The sequence below is a fragment of the Schistocerca piceifrons genome, chromosome 4 (assembly GCF_021461385.2).
Source record: "Schistocerca piceifrons isolate TAMUIC-IGC-003096 chromosome 4, iqSchPice1.1, whole genome shotgun sequence".
NCBI lineage: Eukaryota > Metazoa > Arthropoda > Insecta > Orthoptera > Acrididae > Schistocerca > Schistocerca piceifrons.
In genome coordinates, this window is record NC_060141.1 from 389,112,807 (window position 1) to 389,130,131 (window position 17,325).

Below are 17,325 nucleotides of genomic sequence, written 5' to 3' on the forward strand. Positions count from 1 at the left end.
TGAATGTGAACATAGTGAGTTTGAAAACTTAGGTAGGAAACAGGAGAGAATTAATATAACCCAAGATAAGAGAATATCAGATAACTGGGGAATGTTCAGGGAAACTGATGGTCAACCCACTGGCAGCCTGTCTGTCTGGGGCACAAAATGTGAACTGAAATCGGGCTACCAGTTTCAAGAAAGGGTTTCAGGGGAAAAGAAATTCAAGGTTTTATGGGCAACATAACTGAGAGACATGATGGATATGTTCTGTAAGCAGTGCTGCTCAAAAATTTCTGTGGTCAGTCAAGAAATAAAGTATCAAAAATGAAAGAAGTTTCAACAATAATTTTGATAACATTAGTATAAATAAGTTCATGAGTAATGAGGGAGCAGAAATTAACAATAACCATAATGGTTCTGACGTTACTGGAGAGTCTGATGACTATTTATTTATTTGGGAAAGGGAGAGAGATTTCATCACATAATAGTAATGTGACTGATGATGAGACATTAATGAAGATAACGATGAAGATAGTTCAGAAATCAGGTTGTGGAGACACATGAGAATCAGATTTTGCTAGTCAACATTAGAAAATTAATAACCATAAGTGAGCGTAAAATGAAATGTGAGAATAAATTCTGAGAGTAGTTTGGAATAATTGTAATGGCAATAACAATAGAAGCAGAGCTAGTTTACAAAAAGTCTGTGAGATGATGATTCCAGTTTGGTGGGAAGAAGTGAAAAATAAGTTAGATGATGGGGGGAAGGGGGTAATCATGTTTCCCTTAATGGTATGCCTATGAGTGCAATATAGTCACCATGATGTAGCAACGTGCAATGATGTCAGCATGCGCAGTAGCCACACACTGGTTTTGCATGGTGGGGGGAAAAAGCTGGCTCAGATCTGCAGTGACTGCCTCTACATTCATATAACCTGTCCGACTCTGTTCAGAAAACACTGAGTATATTGCATACATAAGTGTAAGGCTCATGCAAATCACCCTTTTCATTTGAAAATTGTACCTCATGTGATATTATGAGTATACACTGGCATGCCTTGAAACAAAAGAGTGGGGGATGGGGAAAGGAAGAAATTCACAAAGATTAACTGCAATATTTCTGTGTTGACCAGGATGCTAGATCATTTACAAACAGGAAACGTTCAAAGAAGATGCTATAAGGGAAATTGATGGTTACGATAGATGTGTCATTCATTGTACAAAGTATTAATTCCACAATATAACTAATGAATCCCCATTGTTCAGAGTAATATGACAGAAATGTGAAAATTATAAATAATAAAGGAAGACATTGAAGAAGTCGTGAATTTTTAAACTATCCCAGTGAATTGTCTATTCAAACAAATTTGGGCCAATCAGTCAGCCATCGTTTAACACATTTCAAGATATTTCAAGCACCTACCAATCATCCTCATGTGAGCCATCGAAGACTGACAAAGATGTCCTTGGTTCCACAACATACAGCGCTCTGTACATATTCCGTGCATGTGTCAAAATTTCCAGCAGCAGCACTGCCACGGGTGGCAGGCCCAAATCTGTGTGTGTGTGTGTGTGTGTGTGTGTGTGTGTGTGTGTGTGTGTGTGTGTGTGTGTGTGTGTGCGTGTGTGTGGAGGGGGGAGGGAGGCAATAAGGGGGCAAACTGGGGTATTGACCCCTGGCAATAATTTCAGGGGGTGCCAAATTCGTATTCTTGAAGGGGGGGAGGGGGGAACTACCTTGTTTCATAAAGCACCTAGCTTCCATCGCACGTTGGTCTATCAATTATTCTCATGATTTTGAAAAGCACACCAATTGCAGTTTTGAACATTTCAGAACGCATTCTAAGATGATTTCTCAATGAATCGTGAGTTGATTTTTGAATGTATTCAAGATGTGGCTAGAAAAAAACCGGACTAGTACTGGTGAAACAATAAAACGAATGCAATAAGGCTGAAACTCGCGTGGCCTGTCACGTGACTCTCCCTCTGCCTACTGCTCGAGTTTCATCTGCCTCCTGCACTCAGTCTGCCCGTGGCGTCTGTTTTAAGTTATACCTTATCACACTGTATTATAAATTGTAACTTCATTTGACGTTGTCAATTGCTGTAATGGCCTAAAGATAATAAAATCTTTATTATTATTATTATTATATTATCATTTTTGACATAGCCAAATGCAGTGAAAAACATGTGAGAATGTCAGAAAGCAGTTGTTTACAATGTTAATGGGTTATTATTTTAAAATATCAGGTATGCCAAGATTGCTTGTAAACCTTTTATTGATTACTGTTTTTGTCAGATCTGTGCTTCCACCATTGGATCTGAAAGTTTAGTTGACAAACATTCCAAGATGAGAGGGCTAATACATAAATGATCACATTTAAATACTGTATATATTACTGAAGCATCTGAATGTACCTTGTACCAGTAACAAAAGTTCATGATCTTAACAAACTTGCATTTCACATAGTGATGTTGCATTATTTCACAATAAAAGGTAGCAAGGAACATCAGCAAGTCAAATATATGGCGATCTATTTCTGTCAAATGCTGTCGATACATATTCTGGGTGTGGATAAATAATGTGAACTATATTTTTATTGTAAATTTACACTTAAAAAATGATGCTAAATTTTCAATACACCATTTATTGTAAATTTGCAATTTTTAAAAGTGTTACCTTATTCTGTCAAAGTAATTTTAAAGAGTTTGGAGTGACAAAAGACTTTCTATTGTGGCACATGTGGTTTGAGATTTATGCAAGGGCATATCAATTGTTGATTACCACAATCTAAACAACTGTATACAGACTTATTTGTGCAAATATCATAATAGCTAAGTCACTGTTAAGTGAATGAGTGCACTAGGACATCAGCACAACATGAAGTATGTTTTATATGTTTTACATTTGTGCTATTTGATGTTTGACATGCTGGTGTTCCTTGCTACTTTCAATTGTAAAATGATGCAACATCACTATGTGACATGCAAGTTCATAAAAATCACGAGCTTCTGTTAATGTTAAAAGGTATGTTCTAATGCTTCAGTAATGTATACAGCATTTAAATGAGGTTATATAAGTATTAGCCACCTTGACTTGGAATGTCTGTTTATTAAACTTTCAAACACGATGATGAAGGCCGGCCGAAATGGCCGTGCGGTTAAAGGCGCTGCAGTCTGGAACCGCAAGACCGCTACGGTCGCAGGTTCGAATCCTGCCTCGGGCATGGATGTTTGTGATGTCCTTAGGTTAGTTAGGTTTAACTAGTTCTAAGTTCTAGGGGACTAATGACCTCAGCAGTTGAGTCCCATAGTGCTCAGAGCCATTTGAACCATCGATGATGAAAGCACAGATCTGTTGAAACAGGTAATCAATAAAAGATTTAGAAGCAATTTCGGCATACCTGATATTTCAGAATAATATAACAATTCAGATCGCCCCCAGCTGCTGTAATAATGAAAATATTCAGTTTTTGATAGTATAATCTGATTGGATGGATAAAAAAATCTACTCCCCAAGCGGTGGCAGGAGAACAGAAGTATAAAAGAGGTTCTTTGTCCGCTGGGGGAATAATGCTCAAGTCATCAGCTTTTAGGGGACCCAAAGCCTGGAGTTCTGCACAGGACACGTTAGGATCATGTTGTGGGGACCTGAAGAAGGGTTGTGAAGCAATGCTGGATGTGAGGACTTCTTGGAAGGCTAGTAAGGGATGATTTTGAGATAGTGGTGGTGGATTAAGGTGGGATCAAGGTCACAACTGTTCAAAGCAGGGTTCTATGTCAGGCTTACTGTTGGAAAGGTTTTGGGATTGGGTTGCAAGTGATTTTTCCAGTTGACATTACATGTGTGTTCTCCTGCCATTGCTTGGTGAGCAGATTTTTAGGTCTATTCGATTATATTATACATAGGTAATGAGTTTTCTAAGTTTCATACAAAGAAATGAAGTTAAAAATCTATTTCTAAGCTAGAGGAAAAATTATTATCTGTCTCCAAGGACTCTGTCACAGTTATTACCACATTTGTGTAGCTTTTCCTGCTTCTCATCACAGACATGGCACTTGCACATGGCAAGGATGTAAAAGTGTGACTTTCAGAAGTGGGCAAAAGTCAAAACGTTGATTCTATTGGTGCTTAGTGCAGCTGATGTGCATAGAGATCTTAAGTGAACTATCAGAGAGTTGAAGAATAAAATCTGGGGTAGTAGCTTGCTGACCTGAGGATAGTAGCTTGCTGAACTGAGAAGAACCAGCTGAAGTGATTTTGGGTGCTACTGTTGAAGCTCTGGGCAAAAGAACAATGGCAGCCTTTGTTGAATTAACAGTTTCCAATCTCAACGTAAAAATGAAAAAGCTTTTGGTTTGAACACAACAGTGCTTTACTAGACACAAACTATTAGAGGTGGTATGTCATTGCCTTCCCCTGACCTTTAAACCGACTTACCCAGCCAATTATAGAATGGCCTACAGTTTAATACAGACTATGAACCGCAGTCCAAAACAGTATTTTTTACATTAATGATCATTCCCAGAGGTGAAAAATGTGAGACGTGATAAGTAAAAATTGTAGGACTGACTGGGCATTGAACCTGGGAACTTTGCACTTGTAGCCTGACACTTTCCCACCAAGTCCATCATTACAAACCATCAAAACCCACTAAGTCCATCATCATCATCATCATCATCATGCACTTTCAGTTGTGCCGCAAATGTTGTTTTACAGAAAACAGGCCTGTGATATGGGTGTCATGTAGAGGCTATCAATTTTGCTCTTTGCTTATATTATACTGCCTTGTAACTGTTAGAAATATGATTTCTTATCTGGTGTTGTCACTCCGGCAGTGAGACATCATTGAGCAACCTTCAGCAAGAGTAATCAATTTTCTTGATGTCTGCCTATTTATGTTTAAGCAGTTCATAGTATAATGCATAGGTCATGTGGTAATTCCTCCATGGTATTTCGGCAAACAGATTCGTTACCATCTTCAGGTGGTCCCTGATGATTCCTATTCCACTCCTGTTGAGGTCCTACACATGCTGGCCATTACTCCTCAGTCACTTCAAGGTCTGGAACTCCCAGCACGAAGGCATTTTCTGCACAATTGTTTACAGGTCACAATTCATCTGTGACCCAAGACAGCCTTCCAACTGAGTTGACACACCTGCAGACAACATTCTAAGAAATGGGTACAACAGCAAGCAGATAAAGACTGTGTTTAGGCAGGCTGTACCTAGGAAACAAATGGAAGGAAAAGAAGAACACAGTTCACTGGCATGCATCTTGTTTGTCAGCAACCCCTCCATAGAAGTCAGCAGAATCTCAGAGTGACATAATGTTGAATGTAACAACGAAAAATATCGATTATTGACAATATAACATACATGGATGGACAAAAAATCCTGATCACCAAGCGGCAACTGGACATTCCACACACACAAAGTGTGGTATCCACCACTACTACATCTCTGCACCACACAGTGGCGTGCTCCACTACATGCAGCCGAGAACTGCTTCACTGCCCGCACTCCTCTGTGTGTAGCTCACTGTTAACATTGCAGGCCACCTTCAGCACATGAGCTTCAAAACACAGCGACTGGTCACTCAGCAATTGGCCGAAATAAACAGCGACCCCGGCCACGGGCTCCATTAACTATGGAGTCTTATTTTATTTAATGCCACTACTGACATCTACAAGCCAGTTCTCAATGAGCTACGTTTCTACTCCACAACATGGAAGTGCTACCCTGCAGTGGACCTGCTATTCAATGTTGATTCGGCTGTGCTCTGGACTTACAATCTGAATTCTATACTGGAGCTTGGACAATATTCACTGGGCTTAGAATGACAACAGACGAGTGATTTCCGCTAGAATTCTGCATTTCACTTGCACTTCCTGGACATCGGTGTAACCACCACCAATTTACATATTTTCCATAATGTGTTCCTCTACAACTTCGCACTTGGTAATAGAATTATTTGTATCAGTTTTGTGTCAATAAACCAGAGAACAGTGATATATTTATTGTGGTATTCCTAGTTATAACACAATAAAATGGCAATGAGCGAGCTACCATCTACATTGGAAGCTCTACTCATGCAGTTTATTCATCAGCAGGATGAGAACCAGAGGTTGCTACTGAACACCCTCCAACTTCTTCAAAGCTTACTGCAGATGCAAGCAGCACAGCATGTGGCAGTTTTTCCTTCCTTTCATGAAGCTTTGGAGGACTGGGAAGCCTACAAATCGAGATTACTGGAGCATTTCCATACATTCATGGCAACTAACATCAGCTTCATGAAATCTTTGTTTTTGTCACAGTCAAAACCTGAGATTTACCGGCTACTGTGCAAACTGTCCCTCTTATCTAAACCTTCAGAGCTCACCTTTTAAAAAAGTCATTTGTTGCTGGCTAAATATTACCAGCGGTATACCCGTGTAATTTCCTCCCAATGCACAAGAAGTAGCCAAACCAGACTCACAGGGAATGGGACGCAGAGTTACAAAGTTTAGGGTGAAAGTGTCATTTTGTTACCCCTAAATGTAAGGAGTCATTTGCACACAAAATGATCAGGGACATGACTGTCTGGGGTACTCCAGAGAGGGATTTCCAGCACAAGGCACTTCAACTCGAAGACTCTTCATTAGACAAAGTTTTGGATTTAGCACAAAGCTTCGAAGTGACCCAGAAGCAGGCAAGAAACTGGAGTCGTGGATAAACATAGCAGCCATCAATGTAAACACATCCAAGCCGGCAGCCAATGGCAACACTAGTGAGGATTTGGGCGTAGCTGTCCAGGTGGGATGTCACACCATTAACCAACAACGTCCTCCACCCCACTCGAGCCACTCAAACCGGTCTTGGGTACCAAAACAATTGCCATCATATCCAGATTGTTTTGAAAACATCAACATGATGACTTGTATTGACACGTGAGCCTACTTCCAAGAGTGTTCTGCCAATGGCCATTTAGCTTCTGTATGTCACACGCCCGTCAGGATACGGCCTCCTACCAAACACATGAATGTTAACCTGGTAGCCACTACAGACCATCAAGAGACCTCCAACAAGCTTTTTGTAGAAGTGTAAATGGCAAAGAAACCAGTTCAATTACAACACTGGCACAGCCATGAGCAGAATTACTGTACCTATTTGAAACTTGGAGCTTCTCCCTTGCAAAAAACAAAGAGACATCTAATGGCGTATAATAAATATACCATCCCCGTACATGGCCAAGTCAAACTGCAAATGGCATTATCATAATGTCACCCACCACATTACCTTCTTAGTCATTAACAGTGATTTCACTGAGAACTTGTTTTTAGAAATGTGGATTTTCAATAGACGATTCTGTGCATTTGGTATCCGAAGATGTTCCATACTCAGACCTAGACACTTTGCCAGGATTATAAGGACCTGTTCACCCCAGAACTGGAACCACACAGGATTTTGAGCTGCACATTGCACTGAAGCGTAATGCATGGTCTCGATATTTTTAGGCCTGCATCATTCCATTAGCTATCGCGACCAAGTAAAGGAAGAACTGAATCGCCTAACTTCAATTGGAGTCCTCGAACCTATTCCTTCTAATCAATGGGCTACCCCGCCTAGCTGCAATCGGAGTCCTAGAACCTATTTCTTCTAGTCAATGGGCTACCCCATTAATCATACTGTGAAAGCCACTGGGAAAAATCATTCCATTAGCTATCGAGACCAAGTAAAGCAAGAATTGGAGTCCTAGAACCTATTCCTTCTAGTCAATGGGTTGCCCCATTAATCATACTGTGAAAGCCATTGGAGAAAATCTGCCTTCACAGTGATTTTAAAGTAACTGTCAATGCAAAATCAGAGACTGAGACATAGGCTATGCCAAAGCTGGAAGAATTACTGTCAAAATTAAAAGGTAGCAACTTCTTCTCTAAAGCAAACCTACCTCATGCACACCCCCAATTTCCCCTTGATGGAGAACCTCAACAGTTTCTTACACTTAACACACTACATGGGCTTTATTGTTTGAAATGCCTAATGTTTGGTACAGAAAGTGCCTTTTCAATGGTTTTTGGAACAATTAGTGCTCAGAACGGATGGATGCATTAACTATTTAGACAACATCACCGTAACTGGGAGAACCACAGAGGAACACCTTCACAATCTGAAATCTTTATTGAGCGTCTCAAGGTAGGCTGGCCTAAAATGCAGAAAAGAAAAATGTTGTTTTTTCCCAGCTTGAGATTAAGTATCTTGACCACATCATTTCCCACTCAGGCGTTCATCCTCCATATAAACATGTCAAAGCCATAATCAAACTTCCCACACCAACAATGCTTCACCTACTTTGTTCCTTCCTGGGGAAGATATCGTATTACCACAGCAGCAACAGAAACTGGGGCAGTTGTGCAAAGAAGGGGTGCCTTTACAGTGGACACCAGCTTATGACTGCACCTTCCACAGGTTGAAATCCCAGTTATTGATGGTCCCATGCCTCACACATTTTGATCCAACAAAGCAGATAGTTACTGGAACAGATGCATCTGCAAGTGTCTGAGCTGTTCTGACATAGAGGGAGGCGGATGGCTCTGAGCACCCTGTGGCCTATGCATCGAAAACATTGACTGACATCCAATGCAGGTACACCCAAATAGAAAACAACTGCTGGATATCATCTTCAAATTAAAGATATTCCACATTTTTGTATATGGCACAAAGTTTCACCTCGTCACAGGCCATAAACCACTGATCTCATTAATCAATCCAGCAGCGAAGATTCCAGACAGGACTGCTCACTGCCTCCAGTGCTGGGATTTATTTTTGGCATGCTACCAGTATGAGATTCACTTCCGCAACACAACTGAAGATGCCAACACTGAAGCCCTCTCTTTCACCTTCCATAGGGACCTGATCCAAAGTTCGACAAAGAAGAAATTCCGTGTTTTCTCATTGATGAAGAAGCAACAGCTGCCATAGATTCTCTTCCCATTACAGGCTCCTGCGTCTCGGACGCAACCGATAGCGATAAGGTACAACAAGTCTGGAGTCACATACTTCATGGATGGCAAAAATGATAACCTCCCAAGGCTCCCACAGAATTCTGACAGTTCTTTAATTCTTGCCATCAGCTCATGTTGATCGATGGAGTAACTCTTATTTGTTTCCAATGACAGACTCCCACGAGTTCTCGTTCCTTATTCTTTACATCAGCTTGTCCTGCAACTATTGCACCAAGGTCTCTGGTGGGAGGGGGGGGCGATATTCTGAATTAAAGTCATAGCTCGGAGGTAAACTTACTGGCCTTGCATGAACTGGGAGATTGAATGACTGACACAAACATTTACATCCTGCCAACGCCAGCAGGCAGCCCCATTACATTCATTTGCTTATTTGTCACCATGTGCTCGCCCTTGGGAGTGGGTACACATTGATTTTGCCAGGACAGTGTTTAACGCTATGTTCTTGATAGTAGTTGATGCTTACTCCCAATTTCCATACATTGTCCGATGCAATGCCAGTCAACCACCAGAAACTTACAAAAATTTTTTGCTATTGAAGGTTTGCCAGAAGTGCTTGTAACTGACAATGGCCCACAATTCCATAGCAAAGAGTTTTGTGGTTTATGTGCCCAGCATGGTATTCACAACATTCTAACACCCCCCTTCCATCCACAATTGAATGGAGAAGCCGATAGGATGGTCAGCAATTTCAAAATACAACCTTCAACCCTAGCCAGGGCATTTCGTATGTATGCTCCTGTGCTCTGCATCACCAATACCGCTGAGGACTCAGGAGGAGGCCCCCACGGATGTGGCGTTCATTTGCAGCATATGCTTCCCCAAGGGGGAAGGGGTCTGGTATCCAGCACTATTAAATCCATCTTAATGGACTTGCGATTTCTGCCGGAATTCTGCATTTCACTTGCACTTCCTGGACATTGGTATAACAACCACCAATTTAGTGTTCATCTACAATTTGGCACTTGGTAACAGACTTTTTGTATCAGCGTTGTTTAAATAAACCATAGAATGGTGGTATATTTACTGTTTTATTCTTAGTTATAACACAAAGGTTTAACTTTTACAAGCTATACAAGCCAATGGCTCCTTCCTCTGGCAGAAGAGTTGATGGGGAAGGAAGAGGGGTGAAGGGAAGGACTGGAGAGGTTTAGGATAAGCAGTACAGTTCAGAAAAGTCACCCAGAACCCTGGCTCATGGGAGACTTACTGGATGGAATGAGAAGGAAAGACTGATTGTTGGGGACTGCACCAGAAGAGATTTCAGAACCTGAGAGCTTAATTGTGGAAGACAGGGTAATATGAAAGACAGAGATTACTACTAAAACACTGCAAAAATTAATAAGACCGAGAGCTAAGTGCGTTGTATGTAACAGAGGTGGAAAGGGGGATGCCAAGAAATAACAGATGTAGAAAACTAAAATGGAATGAAGAGAGGAGTAGTTATAGCGAAGAAATTTTGAGATTGAAGTACCGCAAATTAAGGCCAGTTGGGTGCCAGAACCAAAGACATGATGTAGTGATTGTTCCCACCTGTAGAGCTTAGAGAAACTGCTGTCTTGGGGGAGAATCCAGATGCCACAAGTGGTGAAACACGCACAGAGGTCACGAGTGTCATGTTGTAGAGCATGCTCTGCAACAGGATATCTGCCTATGCCCATTCATCCTCACTGATAATTGGGTGGTTGACACGCTAACGTAAAAGGCCAAACGGTGTTTGAATAACAGCTGGTATATGGGGTATGTGACGTGTCGTTTCACAGATAGCCCTCCCTTTGATATTATAAGTTTTTCCAGTTACAGGACTGGAGTATGTGGTGGTATAAAAGTGCATTGGGCAAGCCTTGCAGCAGGAATGGTCACAGGCATAGGAGGCACACGATAGGGAGATAGGTGCATAAGTAGCATAGGCTCTGACAAAGACACTACGGAGATTGGGAGGGTGATGAAAAGTTATTCTAGGTGTGGTGAGCAAAATTTCATAGCATGGATCTCATTTCAGGGCACGATTTTAGGAAGTCATAGCCTTGTCTAAGTAGGTGATTAATACATTAAAGACCAGGATAATGCTGAGTGACAAGTGGTGTGCTCCAAAATTGTTTTTTGAAGGGATCAGCAATACCATGATCTTTTGAACTAGGCCTTTGGGGTAATTTCGTTCAGTGAAGGCTGATGTGAGAATAGTGGTATATTGCTGTAAAGAGTCTGCATCTGAACAAATACGATTCCCATGATTGCCAAGGCTGAATGTGTGGGAGCGTTTGACATGGAAAGGATGGCAACTGTCAAGATGTAAGTACTGTTGTATGTTAGTAGGTTTAATGTAGATGGAAGTGTACAGCTGGCCTTCTGTGAGATCAACATCAAGGAGAGTGGCATGGGATTTGGAAGAGGACCATGTGAAATTTAATTGGGAGAAGGCATTTAGAGATTCCAAGAATTTTAGCAGGTCAACTTCACCATGATTCCATATGGCTAAGATGTCATCAATGTATCTAAACCAAAACAGAGGCTGAAGGCTTATGGGTCCCAAGAAGGTTGCAACCCAATCCCAACATTTCCAAAAGCAAACATTACACTAAACCTGGTCTTGAACAGTTCCGACCACGATCGCAATCGCAACTTGATCCACTACCACTACCTCAAAATCATCCCTTACAAGCCTTCCAAGAATTCCTCACATCCAGCATTGCTTCACAACCCTTCCTCATGTTCCTACAACATGACTGTAACCTGTCCTCTACAGAACTCGAGGCCCTACGGTCGCTAAAAGTATTTTTCCCCCATAGTGCGAGTGTTTTACTTTCTTAATAACAGACTTGAGGAGTGATAAGGGAGTTTCAGATTTTGATTACCGCTTGTCCTCTGAATGAGGCAGAGTTCTTCCTTCCTACAACAAGATACTTAAATATTAAGTGTTACCCTGCATTGTAAAAAAAGTATATATAAAATTTTGATTCTGAGCAAAATGCAGTTTTTTTCATGATGGTTTTATCCAATAATCCACGAGATATGAAAATTTATAATGGATGCTTGTAGTTCAGGCAATAGAATTTGGGAGGGAAAGAGTAATGAAACACAATAAAATTTAGATTGAAAAGAAAGAAGACTAATGAAATAAATTCAGCAAGGTTGTGAGAGAGAGGGATAGTAAGATTTTGCAAATAAGACGAGTGTGTTTGTTACTAGAAAGTGAGCTGCAGCATGGGAGTGCTAAACAACAAGAGAATTCTAAAAATAAACACTGTACATTGACAACTGTTGGCCACTTAAAATGAAGTACAATCTCATATCTTACACTAGAATTTCAAACTGTAGCATTTAAGTTGTCTGTAGAATAAATTAGTGGAGTGGACTGGAGAAAGTGAACTACTGTGGGATTAAGTAGATAGGTGAGGCACAGGAGGAAACAACAACTGTGTCTATTCAAGCAATTACAAGATTAATGGCAAAACATTACTTCCACTGGTTTGTTTTTATTAGATATATGTTCATCTTTTTGCACACTACCTAGAAGGGTGTTGTGATATTGTTTATCCTGGCGTTGTTCACTCTGAGAAAACCATGCATAATAATAATTAGATGGTGATGGCAGTGGTGTATGTGATATGATGGCTCCAGGTGTAAAAGTCGTCACATCAGAAGGCTGAGCAGCAATGACTGATAAAGGTGCTCCATTTCCTACAACTGAAAAAAATTATACAGTCTCAGTAATCAATAAATATTTTGTGGTTACAAATCTGACAGAAGGTTACATGCAAAAAAAATCACAATGTTGTACAATGACATAAAGATGATACTTCACCAAGTCCCCCACATATAAACAACACTAAAAAAATGAAATTTATGGAAAGTCACAGAATGTGGTTTGTAATGTCTTACATTATTAAGAGTGTAACAAATAAGAAAATAAGATCCTAACAGGATGGAGAGGGCAGAGTTAATGTATCCACACCTATTGAAGAGTATCTCATTAGAAAGATAGTCATATCGAACAAAAGCGCTGGCAGGTCGATAGACACACAAACAAACACAAACATACACACAAAATTCAAGCTTTCGCAACAAACTGTTGCCTCATCAGGAAAGAGGGAAGGAGAGGGGAAGACGAAAGGAATTGGGTTTTAAAGGAGAGGGTAAGGAGTCATTCCAATCCTGGGAGCGGAAAGACTTACCTTAGGGGGAAAAAAGGACAGGTATACACTCGCACACACGCACATATCCATCCACACATGCAGACACAAGCAGATATATATATAATTTTTCCCACGTGGAATGTTTCCTTCCATTATATAGAAAGATAGTCAGTTATACAAAAAAAATTACTGTGAATGTCTAATTAGCAGCTAAAGGAACCAGATTGGTTGAAGCAGGAATTTAAAAATATTTATGAATTAAGAGCTTTTCTAATTTCCTGAACTTTTTTTTACAAGGACAGAGACAAAAAAATATGGTATACATTCATGTGATGACGGGAAGGAAAAGTTATGCAAATTCATATCACAAAACACAGGTTAAACAGAATAAATAGGAAATAACAATCTACAAATGAATTGTGAGTAACTGTATTTATGCATATCAAAAAAAGTTTTGCTTCACCCCGGTTCCCAGAACTCCTGAAGATAAGACACAGACTGTGGATATTGTATCACAGACAGAGTCCCTTTGACTGTTCAGAGATGCCACTAAAACTGCCCACAGATGTAAACAACCACACATGAGCAGCCCCTATTAGACGGAGGGGGGTCCAACAGCCGATCAGTTCCAGTCATTTCACCAGGAAGGTGGTACACGGCTCATGATGTCTAGTTCAACTATGCCTTGACGGTCAATTTCAGGGTTCAATCGCGTCTGCATTTTTACTTTGTGCCGGGAAGGGCTCTCAACAACGGAAGTGTCCAGGCGACTCGGAGTGAACCAAAGAGATATTGTTTGGACAGGGAGGAGATACAGAGAGTCAGGAACTGTTGATGACATGCCTCCCTCAGGCCGCCCAAGGGTCACTACTGCGGTGGATGACTGCTACCTGTGGATTATGGGTCGGAGAAACCCTGACAGCAACACCACCATGTTGGCTAATGCTTTTCATGCAGCCACAGGACGTCGTGTTATGACTCAAACTGTGCACAATAGGCTGCATGATGTGTAACTTCACTCCCAACGTCCATGACAAGGTCCATCTTAGAAACCATGACACCATGCAGCACGGTGCAGATGGGCCCAACAACATGCCAAATAGACCACTCACGATTGGCATCATGCTCTCTTCACCAATGAATACCATCCTTCCGTGTGTTTGCTTTTAGGAAGCTTTAATTGTCGAGTGCTATTAATAGTGTTCCATAGATTTCGTGTTTGTTTCGAATACAGTCAGAGAGAGTCCCTTTAGTCAGCCATAGTGCCAGTAGTGTCAGTGTCATCCTAACCGCCGCCTGCTTCACGTCTGCTGTGCAGCGAGCTACCTTAATTTAAGTATTAACTACATTTTTCTTACTTGTCACTTCTTCTTCCGTGTGTTTTTGCTTTTAGGAAGCTTTAATTGTCGAGTGCTATTAATAGTGTTCCATAGATTTCGTGTTTGTTTTGAATACAGTCAGAGAGAGTCCCTTTAGTTAGCCATAGTGCCAGTAGTGCTAGTGTTTGTTTTCAATACAGTCCAGAGACAGGTAGTGCTATTTTCATGGTTTTCTACAAGAATTGGCTAGCAATCACAGTTTAGTCAATAATCAGCCGCCTTTAGTGAATTAGCGGTCTAGTTAAAAGTTCATTAACTCTCTTCAGTAAATTGATTCCTTAGGATGGATAGGATGTGTGACTGCTGTGTACGGACGCAGGAGGAGCTGGCCACTGTTCGCGAACAGCTGAACGTGTTGATGGCCGCGGTCAGCCGTCTCCAGGTTGCTGCCTCGGAGTGTAGCGGCAGTGGGGAGTCTGGTGTGTCGCAAGGTACACCCCAGGTGTTACATGCTTCACCCACTGTCCCTGCTGTCAAGACATCTTCTTGGGTACCGGGCGCGGTTGGGCCACCGTCTCCCCAAGGGGAGTGGCAGGTTCAGCGGCGTTCGTGGCGCACGAGGCAGAGGGTAAATGTGGAGACTGGCCGTGTAGCATCGCCCACTCTGCCTGTGAGTGGACATGTGGCTGCTCCTTAAGCAAGGTCCGAGCAGGCACACGGGGGAAGGGGTTTATTAGTTATTGGGAGCTCCAACGTTAGGCGGGTGATGGAGCCCCTTAGGGAAATAGCGGAAAGGTCGGGGGAAGAAGGCCAGTGTTCACTCTGTCTGCTTGCCGGGGGGGTCTCATCCGAGATGTGGAGGAGGCCCTACCGGCGGCGATAGAGAGCACTGGGTGCACCTGACTGCAAATTGTTGCTCGGCACCAATGACTCCTGCCGTCTGGGTTCAGAGGTCATCCTCAGTTCGTACAGATGGTTGGCGGAATTGGTGAAGGCAGAAAGTCTCGCTCGCGGGGTGGAATCAGAGCTAACTATTTGTAGTATCGTTCCCAGAACCGATCGCGGTCCTCTGGTTTGTAGCCGAGTGGAAGGCTTAAACCAGAGGCTCAGACGATTCTGCAGAGATATGGGGTGCAAATTTCTCGACCTTCGCTATCGGGTGGAGAAATGTAGGGTCCCCCTGAATAGGTCACGCGTGCACTACACGCCGGAAGCGGCTACAAGGGTAGTGGAGTACGTGTGGAGTGCACATGGGGGTTTTGTAGGTTAGAGAATTCCCTCCCTAGGCCTGACAAGACGCCTCCTGAGACGCGGCAAGGTAGGAGTAGGCAAAATGCAACAGGGAATAACAATATTAATGTGCTAATAGTAAACTGCAGGAGTGTCTATAGAAAGGTCCCAGAACTGCTCTCATTAATAAACGGTCACAACGCCCATATAGTACTAGGGACAAAAAGGGGGAGGCATGTTTATAGCGATAAGAAGTGCAATAGTATCAAAGGAAATTGACGAAGATCTGAAATGTGAAATGATTTGGGTGAAGGTCACGGTTAAAGCAGGCCCAGACATGGTAATTGGATGTCTCTATAGGCCCCCAGGCTTAGCAGCTGTCGTGGCTGAGCACCTGAAGGATAATTTGGAAAATATTTCGAGTAGATTTCCCCACCATGTTATAGTTCTGGGTGGAGATTTTAATTTGCTGGATATAGACTGGGAGACTCAAACGTTCATAACAGGTGGCAGGGACAAAGAATCCAGTGATATTTTTTTAAGTGCTTTATCTGAAAACTACCTTGAGCCGTTACACAGAGAACCGACTCGTGGCGATAACATATTAGACCTTCTGGTGACAAACAGACCCGAACTATTTGAAACAGTTAACGCAGAACAGGGAATCAGTGATCATAAAGCGGTTAGGGCATTGATGATGTCAGCCGTAAATAGAAATATTATAAAAGGTAGGAAGATTTTTCTGTTTAGCAAAAGAAACAAAAAGCAGATTACAGAGTACCTGACGGCTCATTACAAAAGTTTTGTCTCAAGTACAGATAGTGTTGAGGATCAGTGGACAAAGTTCAAAACCATCGTACAATATGCGTTAGATGAGTATGTGCCAAGCAAGATCGTAAGAGATGGAAAAGAGCCACCGTGGTACAACAACCGAGTTAGAAAACTGCTGCGGAAGCAAAGGGAACTTCACAGCAAACATAAACATAGCCAAAGCCTTGCAGACAAACAAAAATTACGCGAAGCGAAATGTAGTGTGAGGAGGGCTATGCGAGAGGCGTTCAATGAATTCGAAAGTAAAGTTCTATGTACTGACTTGGCAGAAAATCCTAAAAAATTTTGGTCTTATGTCAAAGCGGTAGGTGGATCAAAACAAAATGTCCAGATACTCTGTGACCAAAATGGTACTGAAACAGAGGATGACAGACTAAAGGCCGAAATACTAAATGTCTTTTTCCAAAGCTGTTTCACAGAGGAAGACTGCACTGTAGTTCCTTCTCTAGATTGTCCCACAGATGACAAAATGGTAGACATCGAAATAGACGACAGAGGGATAGAGAAACAATTAAAATCGCTCAAAAGAGGAAAGGCCGCTGGACCTGATTGAATATCAGTTCGATTTTACACAGAGTATGCGAAGGAACTTGCCCCCCTTCTTGCAGCGGTGTACCGTAGGTCTCTAGAAGAGTGTAGCGTTCCAAAGGATTGGAAAAGGGAACAGGTCATCCCCGTTTTCAAGATGGCATGTCGAACAGATGCACAGAACTATAGACCTATATCTCTAACGTCGATCTTGTTTCTTGACTTCCGCAAGGCATTCGATACAGTTCCCCACAGTCGTTTAATAAACAAAGTAAGAGCATATCGACTATCAGACCA

At 41.9% G+C, this 17,325-nt stretch overlaps 1 protein-coding gene across 1 annotated transcript in view; it reads right to left on the reverse strand.

Annotated features, from left to right (window-relative positions):
* Nucleotides 1–17,325, reverse strand: part of LOC124795866 (probable RNA-binding protein 46) — a 166,140-nt gene that overhangs the window by 8,264 nt on the left and 140,551 nt on the right. Inside the window, exon 6 of the mRNA XM_047259948.1 lies at nucleotides 12,495–12,671. Within this exon, the coding sequence (XP_047115904.1) occupies nucleotides 12,495–12,671 (177 nt within the window). The remainder of the gene's footprint in view (nucleotides 1–12,494; nucleotides 12,672–17,325) is intronic.